Here is a 19,781-nt window from a genome sequence, read left to right as displayed (position 1 = left end):
CTCACGTAGTACCGAAAAGTTAAAACCCATTGTCTAAATATTGCCACCATTGCCCGGAACACAGAAGGCAGTTAGTAAATGTCTATCAGATCTCATTCAATCTTTCTGTGACACATGTGAGCTCAGCCGACAGAATGGTAAATAATAAAAACAGAATCAAAGAACTTAAGTGATAATGTGTTGACTTGGGAACTAGTAAAAATTTTATATCCATAGCTACAGATCAGGATGTAGAAAACTACCAGGAATTATAGCTTTATAAATAAGCTTTGATATGAGTCTCTCAAGTTTAAGCTTCCATCATACCATACATGGTATCTGGCTAGAGGCTTGAAGTAGCAAAGACTATGTTTGGTTTCTGCCAGTTTTGTACTGTACCATTCACACAACAAAATACACATCATAAAAGCTCACAATTCATCAGATAATAATCAATCTTTTTACAAGTGAGGCAGTTGTCTCAGAGCTTACAAAACACCAGACCTTCTAATAAACCTAAATGGGTTATTTCTCCCTTTTCTGAAAAAATTAGTAAGTAATCTTGGGGTGACACTTTAAGACTCTAAATAAATAGACCATTCCCCAACAAACACCCATTGAGGAACCCTGCCTAAATCATTCTTACACTGGTGGCTGCAAACTAGTGGTTTTTCTAATTCTTTCTTTTTCTGTTCATTAGCTGTATTCTTCTGTAAAAAACAGCTTTCCCTCCCTGATCTTTTTCTTTCTTTTAAATCATATGGATGCTTTATATTCAATATGTTATAACTCATTATCATCCTCATTCTTTCTTGATGATCACACTGTCAAGTGTGACCAGGAAAAACCCTTTCAAGCTATAGCCCCTATGTCCTTTTCATATGTTCCCAACCTTCCTTACTGACTCAACAAGATTCTCCAGGGTCAACCTGCCCCAGACTTGGAGCATTTCTCCAAGGAACTCTGCTTCCTTTTGATGGAGAAAGTATTTTAGAAACCAAGAGCCTGAGTACTAGAGGTAGCATTGCTACTGGGGTGTCACTGCTTCTAGGACCTTTCAGTGGATGTAGCTAGGTTATAGGCAGACACTATTTAAAAATCAAACTCAGTATCAACAATCCCAGGGCAAAATGACCTCAAGTGCCTCTAGATATGATGCAAGAAGGACATGTCATCTCCTATGCAGTATTCTTGCTAAAATGTTTAACCTCAATCGAATACAGAGAAAAACTAGACAAATCCAGATTAAGATTTTCTTTAAAAAAAAAAAAAAAAATTAGGATCTGGATCTCCAGAAAGTCAGTCTCTCTCTCCACCCCACCCCTCCCAAACACGCACCATTTGGGGAACTGGTCTAGGTTACAGGAGACACACATAACGTGCGATTCATTAGTTAGAACTCAGATCCCAAAAAAAGTATGTCTATAGATATATATGTAAAAAGGACATTCTTGGGACAATTAGGGAAATTTGAATACGGAATATATATACATATACACTTAAAAATAGGAGATGACATTACTGTATCTATGAAAGTTTTTGAGTGTTGATAATGGTATTATGGTTACATAGGAGAATGTTCCTAGGAGATACATGCTGAAGGATATACATGTGAAGTGATGTGTTGTCTGAAATTTATTTTCAAACAGTTCACACACAAAAAATGTATGTGTGTGCACTTGTGTATACAGAGAGAAGCACAAGAAAAAGAAAACAGCAGGGCTTCCCTGATGGCACAGTGGTTAAGAATCCACCTGCCAATGCAGGGGACACGGGTTCAAGCCCTGGTCCGGGAAGATTCCACATGCCGCAGAGCAACTAAGCCCGTGCGCCACAGCTACTGAGCCTGTGCTTTAGAGCCCGCGAGCCACAACTACTGAGCCCGCGTGCCACAGCTACTGAGCCGATGCACCTCGAGATCATGCTCCACAACAAGAGAAGCCACCACAATGAGAAACCCGGCAGTGCAACGAAGAGTAGCTCGCCACAACTAGAGAAAGCCTGCATGCAGCAATGAAGACCCAACGCCAACGCAGCCAAAAATAAATAAATTAATTAAATTAATTTATTTTTTAAAAAAACAGTAAATGTGGCAAAATATTTATCATTGATGAATCTAGCTTGAGAGTATAGTATATGGGTGTTCATTCTATTTTCCCCTTTTCTATAGATTTGAACTTTTTCAAAATAAGTTAGGTAAGAGAAGGTACTAGGTACCTTAAGGTAAGAAAATATAAATATTGGGAATTTGATATTCATAGTGACAAAGCAGTTATTCTGTATTTTATCTTTAGAATCCATTGATCAAAAAGTAAGTACCAAAAGTAAGGAGGAAGACATCAAAGTGCGTCTTGGGGCGGGGCGGTGGGGGCAGGTTCCTAAGAATTTCAATCAATCTATCAAACTTACAGAGCTCCTTAAGGCTGAAGGGAGGAGTTCTAAAACTTCCTGAAATTGTGTTCAAGGCGTTGTGTTAATGAGCAAATTAGCAACTTTCTTGGGAGAAGCTTTCTCTAAATTCTCAAAAAGGAAAGCAATATTTTTAAAAAAAAATTTTTTTTAACTACCACAGTAAATAAGACTCTCTATTATTTATCTAATTTGAAGCTCAAGAATGCTCTAGAACAGGGGTCAGAGACTTTTTCTGCAAAAACCAGAGTATAAATATTTCAGGTTTTATAGGCCATCCACTCTTGTTCAGAATTATTCAACTCTGCCACTGTAGTGCAAAAGCAGCTCATAGATAATACATAAATGAATGGGCATGGCTGTGTTCCAATAAAACTATTTACATAAGCTGGCAGTGGGCTGGATCTGGCACAGGCCATAGCTTGCCAACTCCTGCTCTAGTCTAGAGCAAGCCTTCTGGGCAGTGTGATCTCAGGGATATGGCCCCATCTCCAGTCCCCATTCCTCTATCCCTTCCATATGTCACTTTCCTAATGGCTTTTCACTGTCTGTAAAGTTTCTCAAAGTGTGGTCCCTGGATGCCCCACTTTCAAAATCACTTGAGGTTCTTGTTTAGTATGTAAATACCCGAGGCTTATGCCATCCTGCTACAATCAGAATCTCTGAGGGAATATGCTTCCCAAGCAATTCTCCTGTACCCTGCAGTTTCAGTCACTGGTCTACAGGGTAAGAGTCATGGCATTCAAGGTGAAACACTTAGCCCTAACATGCCTATCCAGCCCTGCCTCCCGCCACACCAACTGCTCACCACGTCCCTAACTGTGTGACTCTGGAACACTTATGTGGCTTGGCTTGTGCTGTTCTTTCCTCCTGAAATGCCTACTCCATATACCTTCCGCTGCCAGCTCTCATCTGCCCCATGAATTCCATTCACTCCAACCACCCCGGCCCCGAGATATCATGAAACAATCTTTCTCTTTCTAGGTTTGGAGGTGGGAGTTTTTCATCTTTTCATGGCAGCCACTACAGTCCCTTTTTATCTGTAAAATCATTTGGGGCCAGATAACAAAGTCTTTCTGAGAATACACGAACATCTAACTATACTTACACATCAATGAGATCAGGCTTCAATACAGATGGCACGGCAGTCTCAATGTTGTACAATTTTATCTGAGATCCATACAAAGTGACTTTGACCAGCCTGTTGGCAAAGAAGAATATAAGAAAAAAATTCAGCTTATGGACTAAAATAGACAAAATGGACTAGGTACCAAGGTCTCGAGGACAGATTTTTTTCAATCAAAAAGAATCCAGACCAGGTCTCCAATTTTATCCCAAAGACATAATCTGAGATGTGCATAAAGATTTATATACTAAGATACCAACTGAAGCATTACTTACATTGAAAACAATATAAATATCCAACACAGAGAACATAATATAATGTAACAATATACACAATAAAAATGATTAGGATGGAAATTTTTATGCTATGTGTATTTTACCACAATAAAAAAAATTAGAAAAAAAAGTGAATGTTTCAGGCAGATAGGTATATGATAAAGAAAATACAGCAAAATGTTCACTGTAGAATCTATGGTTATTTCCTACACAATTTTTTAACTTTCTGAAGAGTTGAAATGGGCTGAGGGGGAGGGAGGCCACAAAAGTTTCTAAAGTAGATTAAGGTATTTTTAACTTCAAGCACAATTCTTTGAGAAGCAAGTTACTGAGCCCACTGGTTGCCCAAGGGCTCACTATATATCAGTACAAACGAACATTAAATACAATAACTAATAGCCAGCTCTAGTGGGAAATGGGAAATGCGTCTTTCATTAGAGACAGACATTCCTTTCTGAGTAAACATAAACAAACAAACCAAAAAAACTAGAGACCTGGCTAGGTTCTCTCTGTGCTTACTCTGTAAGGAAACCTAGGAGCAGGTCTGAGGGGGACGCCAGGGAAGACGGTGCATGTTTCTCTCCCCCAATCCAACAGTGAGGAGGGTCTCAAACTTCACTGAGCATAAGAATCAACTGGGGAACTAATTACAAATGCAGCTCGCTGGTGCTGCCCCACAGACTGACTCTGTAGCATTGAGGGGGGTCTGGAAATGTGCATCTTTGAATAGCAGCCAGGGGACTCTGATACATGTGGACCACACTCTGAAAAATGCTCCTCTCTGATGGTGGGGAGAAAGCAGGACTTTGTTACAAAACTACAAGCTTGAGCCACAAGTTATTCAGGGTTGGGGAGCAGTCAGAAAGACGAATTTCCAGTCAGTCAAGGAAATAAGGGTAAAAGAGCCAAGCGTTCTCAATCTGAAGTCCTAGGAAGCGGGATGTGGTGGTGGCAATAACTAGGCATCAAGTCAGTCACCATCAATAAGTAAGATGCCAATGCGCAGCCAGTATTTAATTCTTTAAGCTGCCCCACATTTTTCACATTCATACAATTAAGTGTACAGTTCAGTGGTATTAAATATATTCACAACGTGCTACCACCCCCACCATCCATCTCCATTACGCTTTCATCTTGTAAAACTGCACCTCAGTACCCATTAAATAATAACTCTCCATACCCCTCCCACCCCGGCAACCAGCCTTCTACTTTCTGTCGCTATGATTTTGACCACTCTTAAGTACCTCATGTAAGTGAAATCATACCGCATGTGACTTTACATTCTGTTTCTTCATTCAACAGCATTCTTTAATGTTGTTCTACACTAAAAATGAACATCTTTTAATATTTCTATGTTTAGCAATCTTTTTTTTTTTTCTTTTTGCGGTATGCGGGCCTCTCACTGCTGTGGCCTCTCCCGTTGCGGAGCACAGGCTCCGGACGCGCAGGCCCAGCGGCCATGGCTCACGGGCCCAGCCGCTCCGCGGCATATGGGATCCTCCCAGACCGGGGCACGAACCCGTATCCCCTGCATCGGCAGGCGGACTCTCAACCACTGTGCCACCAGGGAGGCCCTAGCAATCTTAATATTAGGTTTGTTTTATGTAACCTGTAAGTGAAAACACTGCTAATCACAGTGGCTATTAAGATCACATAGCCATAACAAGGAGGCTTCTCTCACACTTTATTCTAAATGAAGACAAAACAGCAAAGTATCTTTACGTACTGAGCCTGAAAACCTAAGCAGTGCAGAAAGATGTATATATAAGGACCTATAAAATAGCAATCCAGGATCTCTGAACAGTCATCTCACTATGAAGTTGAAATGACTGATGGATATAATATATTGCTTAAGTTTAAATTAAATATGGATTTTAGACGAAGGACATGTTCTATTCCTACTAACGATCAGCGGAAACAGGCCTAGTGCAGGAAAAAGAGGGAAAAGAACTTGAAGTAGAAGCTCTGTGGTTTGGAAAGAGCACAATATTTGGACTCAGGAAACTGGTTAAAGTACCTGTGCTCCCACTCATGAACTGTGTGACCTGAGGTAAGGCACTCACCCTCTCTGGGCCAGAATTTACTCAGATAAAATGACAATACCTGTCCCTCAAAGTATAGAATGAAAGAAAATGTACAAAATTACTTTTGAAAATTTCCTACTACTGTATGCTGGTTTTATTATTAATATTAATCTGGCTTTTCAAGATTTATTTAAAATTCTTAGTTATCGCTGCTTTTAGGCTAAGGGTAACAGTTAAAGAAAAATCTGGCATGCAAGTAATTAGGCCTGAGCCCCAGCTACCCCTCATGTGTTACCAACGATACAGCTACTGGGTAAATGAAAGCGCCAGGTGTCTCTCAACTTTCGGCTGGACCCACACCCACCCAGTTTTGATCGAATCAACTCACTGGTTACCTTGAAACGATCTGAAAACCTCCTGTCACTTTTATTTTAAGCATATGACTTTTTAAATGTATGAGTTCATGAGAAGGGAGGGGGCAGACTAGGTAGTAGGAAATGGTCTTCAACAAATGCAGCTGTAAACCCTGTGGGGGACCCTCAAGGAAGAAGTAGTAAAAGGAGCTTGGTGGTGGGAAGGCTGGGATCCACCCCTCAGGTCAGGCTTGGAGGCTGCCCAGCTTCAAATCCTCAGGACCCTAAGAGGACTGGAAAAAACAGTCCCATTCTAAAAGGACCAGAAAAGCTCCCACCTCTGGCGCCTGGCTGCCTACTCGGATAGTGCCTACTGCCTACTTGTTTGTCCTTTTATTAATACGGCTTTCTTCATGTCTCTTTATGACCTCACCTGGTTTCTTCTGAGGTTACTCCTGTCTTTAAATATAAGATCTTCTATGAAATAACAGCTTATATTTACTGTTTGCTACATGCTAGGCCCTGTGCTCAGTGCCTTACCTCATGTAATTCTCACAATAAACCTACAGGATACTATGTCCACTCCATTTTACAGATGAGGGACCTGAAGTTCAGAGAGGGTCAGTGACTGCTCCACACTCCCCTGTATGTGGCAGAGCCTCAATTCACCTGGCGCCAGAGGAGAGCTGCCTGGCAACAGCTGTTCCTCACACAAGCAGGTAAGCTGAGCTCCATGCTGTAACTGCCCACCCACCTCTCCACCACCGTGAGGGCGTCGCTGAAGCGCACGACGAACACGTCCCCGATGAAGTACTCGGCTAGGCGGCCCACAGCCTGCAGGAGGGAGCTCAGGTCTCGCAGGGAACAGTGCAGCCGCCGGCAGTCATTCTCTGCTGTGATGTTCAACCTGTGTCCTGGAACATAACACTTCAGATGGTTTTTCAACACGAAGAACATGCTTTAATGACCACTACAGATAACTGCACATCCAGGCACGCTATATTCAGCAAAACCAATTTTTGAAACATAGCAACCCACAGACTGCTTCCCAGTACCAAGCAGGGAAACTGGGCAGGCTCCACCTACATGCATCCCAAGGCCAGGGGGAGAAACAGAGACAACAGATAGCCCGGGCCATGCTCACATGGACCGATCTGATCCATGACTGGATTCCTCTTGACCCTGTGAGGAATGACACTGCCAATTTTACATGCAAGGAAACACACGCAGGGGGGCCCAGTAACTTGCCTAACATGGGTCGTATTTCCAGGGCAGAGCTAGACTCCTAAGCTAAGTCTATGCGACTCTGTGGGCTTTCTGCAAATGGCCCTGGTGCAGAATGGAGTCTCCATGGGTTGACAGGGTTCAAAGAACAGGGTGCACTCAGCACTCCACCCCAGTTCGCAGGTAGCACCGTATGGACCAAAGGCACAGGACTTGGGATTCAGAAGACACAGGTTCCCTGCCACGTGCAAGCTCTGTGCCTCAGAGAGCCCTCTAAGTCTCGGTTTCTTCATCTTTAAAATGGAAACAAGCACTACTACCTAATTCACTATAGTAAGGGCTGAATTAGAATGTGTAAAAACCCTATAAACTATAAAACATTATTCAGTGTTTGTAATCAATAATGAATAACAAAGAGCTAGTGATTTTCTAAGGCCTGAAACTTTCCTTCAACATTTCTTCAAGTTGAGCAAGGAGGAAACAAAGATGAAGGACAGCAGCATCCTCAATTCAGCCACCTCCTTGCCCTTTGGACCCCTCTCCCCACACAGGTCTACAAAATGTATTAATTATTGCCAAGCCAGAGAAAGCGCTCTCCGTCTGACCAAGTCCTCTCCTCCTGCATCCAGGAGGAGGGAGGGAGGGGCAGTAACAGTAAGATCACTGTCATAGGGCACCTGCAATGCATCCACTCCCTAAATACTTTTCAAACCTTCTCCTGCCACTGCCACTTCAGGATTTTACTCTGCTGGAGGCAGGAACGTCCCCCCAACCCCATGGTGCTCCATGGCATCTTCCTAGAACCCAGATCTAAGCACAAAGCTCCAGCAGGCAAGGTGCCAAACCCTTCTGGGGCTCCCTCTGGCCAAAAGGGAAAATCCCAACCTCCCCAGCTTCAGCTGAGGTCTCTGTGACTTCACCTCCTCCTCCGATCCCACTCTATCACCTGGACCCACTGATGACCCCCTGGTGCCTCGTCTCTGCACCTCTGCACAAGCTGGGGTCTCTGCCTGGAGTTCCCATGTCACTCTCTGGCCACGCACACCTCACGGCCCTCATATAGCCTGCAGGCTCACCTAAGTATCGCCTCTCCTGGAAAGCCTTCCCTCCCCACTCCCCCAACAGGGGGAACTCACTTCCCCTCCTACATCCCCCCAGGGCACTCCGTGCATGTAAGGAGATAAACTACTGATTTATAAGTCTGTCTCCTCACTGACTGTTAACTCCTTCGTGGTGAGGGGCTCTGCCCAGCAGCCAGCACGGCACCTGGTACAGAATGAGTGACCACAGATGTACGACTGAATTTGACACACAGAACAGAGAGCTAACTAGAGCAGGAGAGAGAGTCCTGGGGGCCTGAATTTTCTCATACTGCCCTTGGGAGCATTCACTTTACTATGTAAACGTGAATATGGATAAGCGACACCGGTGGAGAAGAAAAAGGAAGGATGACACCTAAGAGACTGGGGGTGAAGCAGCAAGTTCGATGCCTCAGCTCCTACACCGACTTCCAAGTGCTGAGGCTGGAAGAGAGCCTGTGACAGCCCCAAAGGAAGGACAGGAGACTGGAAAAGGGGACACTGTGACCAGGGTGTTGTTACAGTGGGTCACACCCCAAGGAGCAGAAGAACAAAAGGAAGGGGCAACTCAAGGAGAGAGCCAGTGACAAAGCCCGCCCTGACCTGCCCGATCACCTGTCCGCTTGCAACACTCCCCGTGGAGAGCAGAGCCTCAGTGCAGAAACACGGAGTGGGCTTCTCAGCCTCAGGCAGCCCTGCCAAGGCCGCTGGGTGGGCGTCGAAGGAGGGTGGCCCAGCTCCCCTAGTCAGAGCAGGAGGGTGAGCATCCCACACCGCCAGCCAGAGGAGTCCACAGAACACACAGAACCAAGAAGTGGTTCTGGTCGCGCTTGGTCACATGAGAGGGAAAAATGCCTCTCTCCTCTCCTCTCCCAGTTAACAAAAGTGCCACAGTTACACACCTTCTGAATGTCAAGGATGTTCAGGGTTACTGCTATGTAACCGAAGCCCAGAGTAAACGAAAACCTGTTGTTCCACCTGTATGCACACCAACCAAGCCTTAGGGCTCTGTGGGAAATAAACCCTTAAGAAAAACATACCCTGGAACTGGATGTGGTGGTGGTACAGGCTTCAAAAGAGATGAGGCCAGCTCTTCTTTCAGAGAGCAACGTGGACGGGTTTCAAATCCGCATCAGTGGCCCCTCACTCTCCCTGCACGCACCCATCCTCATCTTCCACCCCGTCTCCCACCGACCTCTACCCTGACGAGCCGGTTTCAACTTATTCACTGTACTAAATACCAAGAACTCGGTACCCTTAGGTACAACCTAAGAACTAGGTTCTTAAATATTTTAAGCATGAAGGAAAACAGTCTGTGTTTCTCTTTTAAAAACCAAACCAAAACACCACCCTAAATCATGTTTCCCTAGTAGACGGTCATGAGACAGCTTAAAAATCATGGTGACCAGGCCTGCCCCCCTTCCCCTTTGGCCCCTGCATCCACACATACATCTGAAGCACGGCCTTCCCCCAGCCTTGCCCCTCCAGCCTCGCCCCTCCAGCCTCTTCCTGGACACCTCAACTGAATACTAGAGAGCCCAATGCCTCTTGAGGGAGTCTTCCATCTCTGGACAGCTTGGTCAAAAACACAGGGGTCTCCCTATAATTGCTCCTTATTACCCCTGGTCCCACCCTTTGAGGGGAGAAAAACAAGCCTAAGCCTGCTGACACATGACAGTCTTGGGGAGATATGGAGAGAGGGGTCACACTCTTGCCAGTCTCCTCTTGGCTGAAATACACCCCAGGGCCCCTTCCATTTTCTGTGTCACCCTCCCTCAAGAATCCTTGCCATCCTGATCACTCCCCTCTAAACCTACCCTAATTTGCCTGACAAAAAGCAGTACCTAAAATGAAAAACAGCTCGCAATTGCTATGTGTGTCTCAAACTATTAGTTTGAACCATATGAAATTGCTGATATTTGACGGTTTCCGACCTAACAAAACTGCAATTCCATATAATTCAACTTAATACATATGTGCCATCCAAGGTTCACATTAATCAAAATGGCAGTTGGCTCTTCCCTGCTCCATCTGCAAGGCAGACAAACATACAGGCAGTAAGTACCCTAAATCAGTCTCCAGCCCCTGCCCTCAGCCTGGAAACCACATACTACCACCACCACCAAAAAATCATGCAAGGTACCACACCTCAACCTGAGGGGGCAGGTTAGAGTTCCCACTGTGAAAAGCTGTTCAGATCAACCCACATTTTCTTCTATTTGGCTAAGGCTTAGTTCCCTCCCTCCTCCAGTCAACAGCATAGAACATCCGCAAAGTGGAGCCGGCAGGGGAGAACACTTGCTAGGTACAGGTTTCAGAGACAGAAAATATCATGGCCACACTGAAGTCCTATCTTACAGAAAGCAAGTCACCCTGCAGCTGTCTAGATGTACCTAAGCCACATCCAAAGAACAGCTCACTGGCAAATCACTGCCCTGGAAAGAAACATCTTAATGTTAAATACAATTCGGTCTTTCTTTTCTTTTTGTTTTTTTTTTTTGGGCGGGGGGAGGCTGGGAGATAAAGGTATAAAAATTAGCATTTAAGGTATTCCACTCTGAGAGAACAAACAAGTCATAAACGAACCTAAGCAGAACAAAGAATTTTAAGTCCAAAAATCTATATATTGTAGCAGGAGCAATCTCTTAGGCAGGGAAGTTTGCACAGCTAAACAGAAAAATTAACAGGGCTGCTGAGAGCAGAAATATTGCCCCAATGAGGGAAGATCTCAGTGAGGAGTGGCAGAAGCCAATCACCTACAAAATGGATACCTGAGGGCCACATAAGGACAGAAATGCAGCACTAGGGGCACAACAGGGCTTTAAGGATTTCTCAAACCACAAAAGGGACTAACAGCGAGGGCAAAGGATGACTCCCAGGGGTAAGGGAGGCACAGTGACTGACGTACCTACCACAGGGACAGCATGTTTTGCCTTGGACTTTACTGAGGAAGTGGAAGCAGGGGGATCAGCAGAAGCAGAGTAAAGAGTAAGACTCCCATCTCACAGGCTCTGGAATTCAGGCCGGGAGGTCGTCAATGCAGATGAAAGGAATGGGCCATAACCCATCAGGGGAAAGAGAACGTAGTTTCTGGTAAGAGGCAGTAAGGCTGACTAATATAGCATGGAGGTTTTATGAGGGGTAAATGACCATGGGAACCAAGGAACAAAACGTACTCAGAGTTTCCATTTTTTAATAGCCTTTGCATTGGAAACTTGGCTTTTGCTTTGTCATGGATAAGAGAGCTCATTTTAAAACAGGAAATAAGGATTTCTCTGGCCTGAGAGGTTCTGCCACTGGAGTATATGCACCAATGATCAGTGCTAGGGATGAGGTTTAGAAATGACCTGGAAGAGCCAAGTGCACTGTGAAATTGCCAGTAAATGGGCGGCAATGAGAGCAGGCATATGATATTTCATTTAGGGAAAAATCATTCAGATTATCCTTCTCAGATAAGAAGCTCTAAGTTATCAATTATGTCTCAGAAAAAGGACTTAAGAATCACTGCAGATTTTCACCTGAAGACCGACTCAATGTAATGTAAAAATAGTCAGCTACTAACACTGACTTTAGAAGTCAATTTTGGGGGAAAGGAATACACGCTCGACTTTTTTTTTTTAAGATCAAGAATGTCTTTAGGGTCCTGAGTATATTCTAATTTGAATAAGTGGCCCTGAGGGAGAGATCAGCACAGTATGATTTTTCCCAAGAATGGATTCTGGAAACATCTGTAGCATTTGTACACAGTCATATGTCCATAAGTGCTGACAGCATTTTACAGGCGCATTTGCTTTGAAAAGTGGTCTCTTCAAAGTTCTGCATAAGCTGTTCTTACCCTATCTACACAATCAGGGCCTAAAGCTGGGGCATGCCAAGTCCCATCAACCTCCTGGGGCCCAGCGGATTATTTAGAAGCTAATATAGTCATGGAAACAAGCCGTCACAGGCCACCAAGAAGGGCAGAAAGAGCCTCTTGGGGAGGCTCTGCCACAAATAACAAGCTCATCCAGGCAATGGGCTACACCCTGGACAGCTCTGTGCCAGGCTGAAACAAGAGTTACACAAGACAGGGGAGCCCGGCCAGGGCCAGGCATAACTCCTGTAAGGAAAACTGTGAGGAAGAGCAGTGTGAAATGACGTGTGTGTGTGTGTGTGTGTGTGTGTGTGTGTGCAGGCGCGTGTGTGTTTTCAGCTGGCAGAATGAATGTCAGATTTTGGTTAATTCAACTTTTTATCATTCCCTATTACACCATCTTGGTACTAGCACCAACAAGCCACGTGACCTTGGGTAAACTAACATCTCTGAACATTAATTTCCTCTTCTGTAAAACAGGAGAACTATTATTAGTACTTACACCTCACAGGCCAGTTGAGAGAATTAAATAACATAAGCAAATAACATGGTGCCTGGCATGCAATGTGTGTTCTACAAATAGAAGCTATTATTTTATCATTATTATTAACAAAATAACCAAAAAATGCTAACCCTAAACCCCAAGCTGGTGAAACCTGCCAACAGCAGGCCAAAATCTTTCCAACTGGCTACAGTCAGGGCTGTTGACACAGGAGAGCTAACAATCCCCCAGGGTGAGCTCTACCAGTCCACCTGCTGCAGAGGTGCTCCCATGTCCTCCTGATTCTAAAAGCCAGAGAAGAACAAACCCGTCGCAGGAAAGTCCAAGGCCATTTTTTTCTAGTGTACTAGCTGGCTTAAAGGACACAGAGAAATATTCTAATCACTAGAGTTTTTCAAAAGTCCTACCTCTTTGCTCCAAACCAGCTTCCTTTCTCTCACTGAGACGCCTCTTTGGAATATGCCATCACAGCCTCATCTCTTACCTCCCCCAAAGCTCCTTTTTAATCATGATTTTGTGTGTGTGTGTGTGTGTGTGTGTTTTTAATTTTCCCTGTTTAGAAATGGAGAGAGAGGGAGCAGTAGGGAGGGGACAGTGGAGAAAGCATGTTCTGACAACACAGAAGGCAGTAATTAAATATCAGTCCAATTTTTTCTGAACATTAAATTAGAAAATAAAAGCCAGTTTACCTGACGCTGAAGTAACTATAAACTGCTGTAACCCCAGATAAACTTCTAAATTGTCCTGAAGAACTGGAAACTGAAAACAAAGAAACAAAGATTTTAAAACTAAAAAACAAACAAAAAAACCCACCATAAATGTGAATTGTAACAGCATTTCAACAGTGAAAGAAGTACCTATGGTGGGGAGGAACAGGATAAAAAACTTTTCTCTGGGAAGCTTTATATGAAGCCAAGAAGAGGTGGCACCCTTCAGCACCTCCCACCCCCGACAATTTCTACAACTGAAACCACCAGTTAATATTTGGAATAAGAAAGAAAATAACACACCAGTTTGATACTTTTTCTAAACAAAGCACTGGATGCTGGGTGTGATTATTATGACTATTATGTTCTTAAAAGAGGACATCCAGCCCCCAAATGATCTACACCTTCTAGAGCTCTGAGACAGGGCCCACCTCCCTTCGAGTCCAAGGAAAACCCTGCCTTTGAAAGCAATAGCAGATATGCCTTATTAAAGTGCATGGCAGAGTGAAAAGACAGCCAAATTATTTGGAGTCAGTTTTCCATACTCATTTAGCAGACAGGACCTCCATAACCAGAGCTCTACCTTTTCTTTCTAAAGCTGCTAACTCACCATTAAGATAAAATTAAGATGTTAATACGACAGGCCCCAAAGAAAGGCAGATGGCAAAATATAAAATGGCACTCTCCATAAGAGAATACAAGATATAGCTGGGCTGTGCAATGTAAAGCTGACCCTAATAAATTATCCTGCCTCTAGAGGAGAGATGGACTTAATGAAATCTCCTCAAATAACAAACACCACTTAGTAAATGAAATCAGTCCTTATGACTAAGGATTCTAGCACATAAACACGGGCAGAGAGTACCCAGCAAATAATTTGTCAAGAGTGAGCTTTACAAAGGCTAACTTTTCAACAATGTAATTTTTATAAATATATCTTCCACTTGGCTTAGCCACTTCTGAGCTACTGATGAAAGCATTAGTAAAATTCATATTACACCCAAGAGTTTAGGAAAGAAAAACAGAGCTTCCAAATGTTGATTTTAAAATATCTGGGGGACATGTTAACATTTTTAAATTTGAGGGTCAGTTATGGTAATTATTATTCTGTTTAAAATACATACATTTTATAATACTGGTGAGCAAAAAAGCCTTACTACTCGTGCTATATGCAGGGAAATAATTAGGCTCTTCGTTCCCCTCCAAGTGGTGAGTTACCAGTGTTGAGAAGGCGTGTGTGGGAAGGAGCTCCATCACTTTGGCCACTACCTCCAAGCTCTGGCGTAAGTACCGCTGCCACTCTGTCTGCTGCTGCGGGGCAAACACAGAAGGATCAGCTCTCCCAGACAGGCAGAGTCTCATCATCTTCCCTGCCAACCTGTCCTCAACCTCAAGTCCACTATCAGACATAAAATATGTGAAGAAATAGCAAATGATGGAACCAGGTTATTTGGTACTTTAAAAAGGCTAAGCTAAAAAAATTTTTTTAATCCAATGAATTAATTTCACAAGAAGCTATTTCCTCAAAAAGCAAATGATCCACATAGAATGACCTACTTTTCTCCCTACTGTCATAGGAATAAGATATTTTTAAAAAGCCAACTGTGAAATGCTCAAGTCCCCTTTACGTCATCCCAGCTATAGGAATTGGTTCATTACCTTCTGAGACAGCCCGTTACTAAGCACGTATAAGTATAACCAACCACACCAGTGCAAGGCAAAGTATGGTCCTCAGACAGGCAGCATCAGCATCTCCTGGTGGTTTGTCATAAATGCAAACTCTGTGCCCCCACCCCAGACCTCCTGAATCAAAGTCTATTTAACAAGCTGTCCCAGTGATTCTTATCCAGGCTAAAATATGAGATGCACTGGCCTATATCAAACAGGTAACGGGAAGTGAAACTAAAATTCACCAAGCCTCGGGCTTCCCTGGTGGCACAGTGGTTGGGAGTCCGCCTGCCGATGCAGGGGACACGGGTTTGTGCCCTGGTCCGGGAGGATCCCACATGCTGCGGAGCGGCTGGGCCCATGAGCCATGGCCGCTGAGCCTGCGCATCCGGAGCCTGTGCTCCACAACGGGAGAGGCCCCAACAGTGAGAGGCCCGCGTACCACAAAAAAAAAAAATTCACCAAGCCTCTACTATCCACCAGGCACGTGGTCAGTACATCCACGTGTGCTACCCTCACATGTAACCGTCAACACAGGTCAGTTCAGATATATCCTTCCTCTTTTGGGAGATGAGGAAATTAAAGCTTAGAGAAATTCAGTGACCAGACCTCTACCCCCTTCCTACCCAGGGTTGCAGAGATTCAAATCCAGGCCATCTGATTCCAAGTACAAGGCTATTTTGAACCCAAATATGGCTTCCCTCAAGGTCCTGACCACACCACAGTGGCTGTTATTTTGAGAGTCATACCAGTGACCTGAAACTTTTTAAATACATGGTGCTTAAGAAAAAGGAACACTGGAGTTGTGTCCTTAAAGACATTTTCCTTACAAACGTTGGGCACACCAGCATCATTAAATTCAAGATTGATTTTAAGAGATATCTGTTTACAAAATATATATAGTCAAAAGAGACATCCTTTCATTCTAGCCTTATCATTTAAGTATCTCTTTAACTATTTCCACCAGCATCCAACTAGCTTTTATTTGTTGCCCAGAGTGTGGGTGCAAGGCAGGGGAAACAGGAGGTAGATGCAGAGTTCTTACTAAACCACTTTCCACTGTACATATGGTTTTCTCTACTTACTTCTCTAGTCCATATAGGTAAATGCCTGTAAAACTTTTTTTTTTACAGTTAATGAACCCAGAGGGACCAGTCGGATACAAATTTCAAATGCATAACTCAAATCATAAGACCACTCTGGCTTAAAAATAATCTCCAGAGCAAAGGGCCATGGGTTCCAAGGCTCCATTTCGATTCATACCACAGCATGACAGTGATTAAGGTCAATTAGGATGTGCTGCTTACATCGTCATCCAGTGTCTCATCATCCAACTCCTCCAACTGGGCCTGGTTGTATCTGAACTGGATTCGATTCAACACCTCCGTGAGCAAGAGGACTAGGGCGTCTTCGTACCTATGTGGCAGGGAGAAATTCAACATCAGATGAAAGGAGGCTTTTAGCCTAGGATTTCAAAAAGCCCTCCTGTACTGTGAAGGGAATGGTGTCTGTGTTGGATCACCATACACAAGAAGCATCTAAACTAGACTTAGTTTATGGTTTTGCAAGTGCTATGTGAGAGTGGAACAGTAGCAGGGGTGTTTGTTTATTTATTTAACTATGTTCCAGGCGTAGAACATACTGGATTGAACCTTCTTGATGGATTGAACCTTTTATCATTATATAATGTCCTTCTCTGCCTCAGGGAGCAATTTTTGTCTTAAATCTGTTTTGTCTGATATTAGTATAGCTACCCTTGCTCTCTTTTGGTTATTGTTTGCATGGAATATCTTTTTCTATCTTTTTACTTTAAACCTATTCGTGTCTAAAATTCAAGTGAGTGTCCTGAACAACATGTAGTTGGATCATGTTTTTTAAGCCATTTTGCCAATCTTTGCTTTTTAACTGGAGAAGTTAATCCTTTACATTTAATGTAATTACCGATAAGGAAGGACTTACTTCTGCCATTCTGCCGTTTGTTTTCTCTACATCTTTTTTTCCTCAGTTCCTCCAGTACTGCCTCCTTTTGTGTTAAATAGATATTTTCTACTGTGCTACTTTAATTCCCTTGCCATTTCTTTTACCAAATATTTTTGAAGTTTTTTTTCTCAGTGGTTGCCCTGAGAATTATAAGTACTATATATAAATATCTATTAATTCAGTGATTCAGTCCTTTTAACAACTGTGACAGGTAGGTGGTATTATCGGTACTTTTCTGATGAGGAAACTACAGTTAACAGAAGCTAAATAAACTGCCCAAGGTCACAAAGCTAGCTGGTTTGAACCCAGAGCTCCCTAACTCAACATGTCATGTTCTTCTCTCTACACATAAACCACCAACAGGCTTGGAGCCTGCTCCACCCACTCCAGAAAACCTCAATTCTAGTCAATTTGTAAGAACACTTAAAACCTAAAAGGAGAGATGGAAAAAGCCTAAGGGAACAATGACCCTTTGATCTATGTCTAAGAATAATTTCTCAAAGAAACATGTGGAGCCCTAGGCTTGGATATTTCCCACATGTGATAAGAACCTAACTCAGAAGACACCATAGTTCTATGTGACAGTTGCTATCACAAGGGCCAACAAACCACTACTTCTCAAGAACAAATCAAGTAGCCTGAATGCTTGCCTGTCCTGAAATGTTTCTACGAGAAGTTCAGAGCTCGTCTTACTCACAAGGCAAACCAGCCACGCTGGTTATTCAGCTCTCAGTGCCAGTCCACTCTCCACGTTTTGTGATGCTGGGACTCAGACTACACAAAGCACGTTTCTCCTCTGCCTGTTAGGCTCTGTCAACAGGGGCACTGGAGGAAAACTGGAAGGCAGAAGGAGGGGCAAAGGGACCCCATTCTTCCTGTGGGCTTGCTGTCCTGGCCAGTGTCACCCCAACAACGGTCACCTGGCAGTAATAATTGGTTCCAGCTTCCACATTCCCCGAACCAGCCCCATCTCGAACTCTCAGAGGTGCTAGCAGCAGCCAGGTTACATCTTCTCCCCAAAGGATTAAGTCCCAGCTCCCTGAGGCCTCTCCTCTGAGCTCCTGTGGCAGTTGGGTGATACCCTCTCCTCAGAGATCTGAGCTCTAGCTGCATGGGGGCCGTCCCTCTGATATTTGACATTTTAATGACCCCAACACCTCCTTCCTTTGTACCGCTAGCCCTAGTGGTGGAGCTGCTTCCCACAGTTATCATCTGTGTTGTCTCAGTGGTCAAGGACATATGGAAAGAAGTCATTTGGTGGGACCTCTGGGAAAGCTTCTTTTGTCTAACCTCTCCCTCTTATTCCTGCTGCCTGAATCATAGGTGTGATGTCTATAGATTCAGCATCCATCTTTGACCATAAGGTGACTGTGGAGATGGAAGCCATGCCTAAGGCTGGTAGAACAACAGGTAAAGGGATCCAAATATTAATTGACAGGGACTTCCCTGGCAGTCCAGTGGTTAAGACTCCACGCTCCCAATGCAGGGGGCACGGACTCAATCCCTGGTCAGGGAACTAAGATCCTGCATGCCGCACGGTGCGGCCTAAAAAAAACACAAACAAACAACAAAATATTAACTGACATACCAAAAAAAAGGAGACACTGAACATTTGTCAAGGGAAAGAAAATCAACAGATTGTCACAGATGTTGAATTATCGAAGATTTTTAAAGCAGCTATTATAACCATCCTCCATGAGGTTCTTTCAGCTGGAAGGTGTTTTGGACTGAACTGTGTCCACTCAAAATTCATATGTTGAGGGACTTCCCTGGTGGCGTAGCGGTTAAGAATCCGCCTGCCAATGCAGAGGACATGGGTTCGGTTGCTGGTCCAGAAAGATCCCACATGCCGTGGAGCAACTAAAAGTCCGTGTGCCACAACTACTGAGCCTGTGTGCTGCAACTACTGAAGCTTGCGCACCTAGAGCCCATGCTCCGCAACAAGAGAAGCCACCGCAATGAGAAGCCCGCACACTGCAACAAAGAGTAGCCCCCACTCGCCGCAACTAGAGAAAGCCTGCGTGCAGCAACGAAGACCCAATGCTGCGAAGACCCAACGAAGACCCAATTTATTTAGCTAGATAGATAGATAGATAGAAAGATAGAAAGATAGATAGATAAATTCATACACTGAAGCCCTCTCAGTGTGACTGTATTGGAGACAAGGCCTAAAAAAGTTAATAAAAGTTAAGTGAGATCATAAGGGTGGGGCGGGCCTTAATCCACTTCTAGGAAGAGGAGGAGACATGAGGAAGTAGGAGCGAGCTGCTCACTCTCCCCACTCCCTGTTCATGCACAGAAGAGAGGCCACGTGAGGTCACAGAGGGAAGGCAGCGTCTGCAAGCCAGGGAGAGCCCTCACCAAAAACCAAATCTGCCAGCACCCTGATCCATGACTTCCAGTCTCCAGAAGTATGAGAAAATTAATTTCTGTTGTTTAAGCCACCCAGCCAGTGGTATTTTGTTATGGCAGCCCGAGCTGATTAAAATAGAAGGTAAAGGATAATGAAAAAGAAACCTGGAACTTCAAGAATGAAGGGAAAGCAAGAGAACTGACAAATCTCTTGGTAAATACAACAGACTGTTTCTCTATTGTTTCTCTT

The 19,781-nt window shown here is 44.0% G+C and overlaps 1 protein-coding gene across 2 annotated transcripts in view; it reads right to left on the bottom strand.

Annotated features, from left to right (window-relative positions):
• XPO6 (exportin 6) overlaps nt 1-19,781 on the bottom strand; it is a 109,008-nt gene that overhangs the window by 18,209 nt on the left and 71,018 nt on the right. Inside the window, exons 10-14 of one of the 2 annotated variants that reach the window (XM_081256998.1) lie at nt 16,507-16,615; nt 14,750-14,839; nt 13,514-13,583; nt 6,921-7,080; nt 3,497-3,589 (exon numbers count right to left, since the gene is read on the bottom strand). In XM_081256998.1, coding sequence (XP_081113124.1) covers nt 3,497-3,589; nt 6,921-7,080; nt 13,514-13,583; nt 14,750-14,839; nt 16,507-16,615 — 522 coding nt within the window. Of the gene's footprint in view, nt 1-3,496; nt 3,590-6,920; nt 7,081-13,513; nt 13,584-14,749; nt 14,843-16,506; nt 16,616-19,781 lie in introns of both variants that reach the window. The other variant, XM_081256997.1, reaches the window with a different exon arrangement.

This window comes from Mesoplodon bidens, assembly GCF_964165515.1.
Source record: "Mesoplodon bidens genome assembly, chromosome: 15".
NCBI lineage: Eukaryota > Metazoa > Chordata > Mammalia > Artiodactyla > Ziphiidae > Mesoplodon > Mesoplodon bidens.
This window is presented reverse-complemented; position numbering and strand designations above follow the sequence as displayed.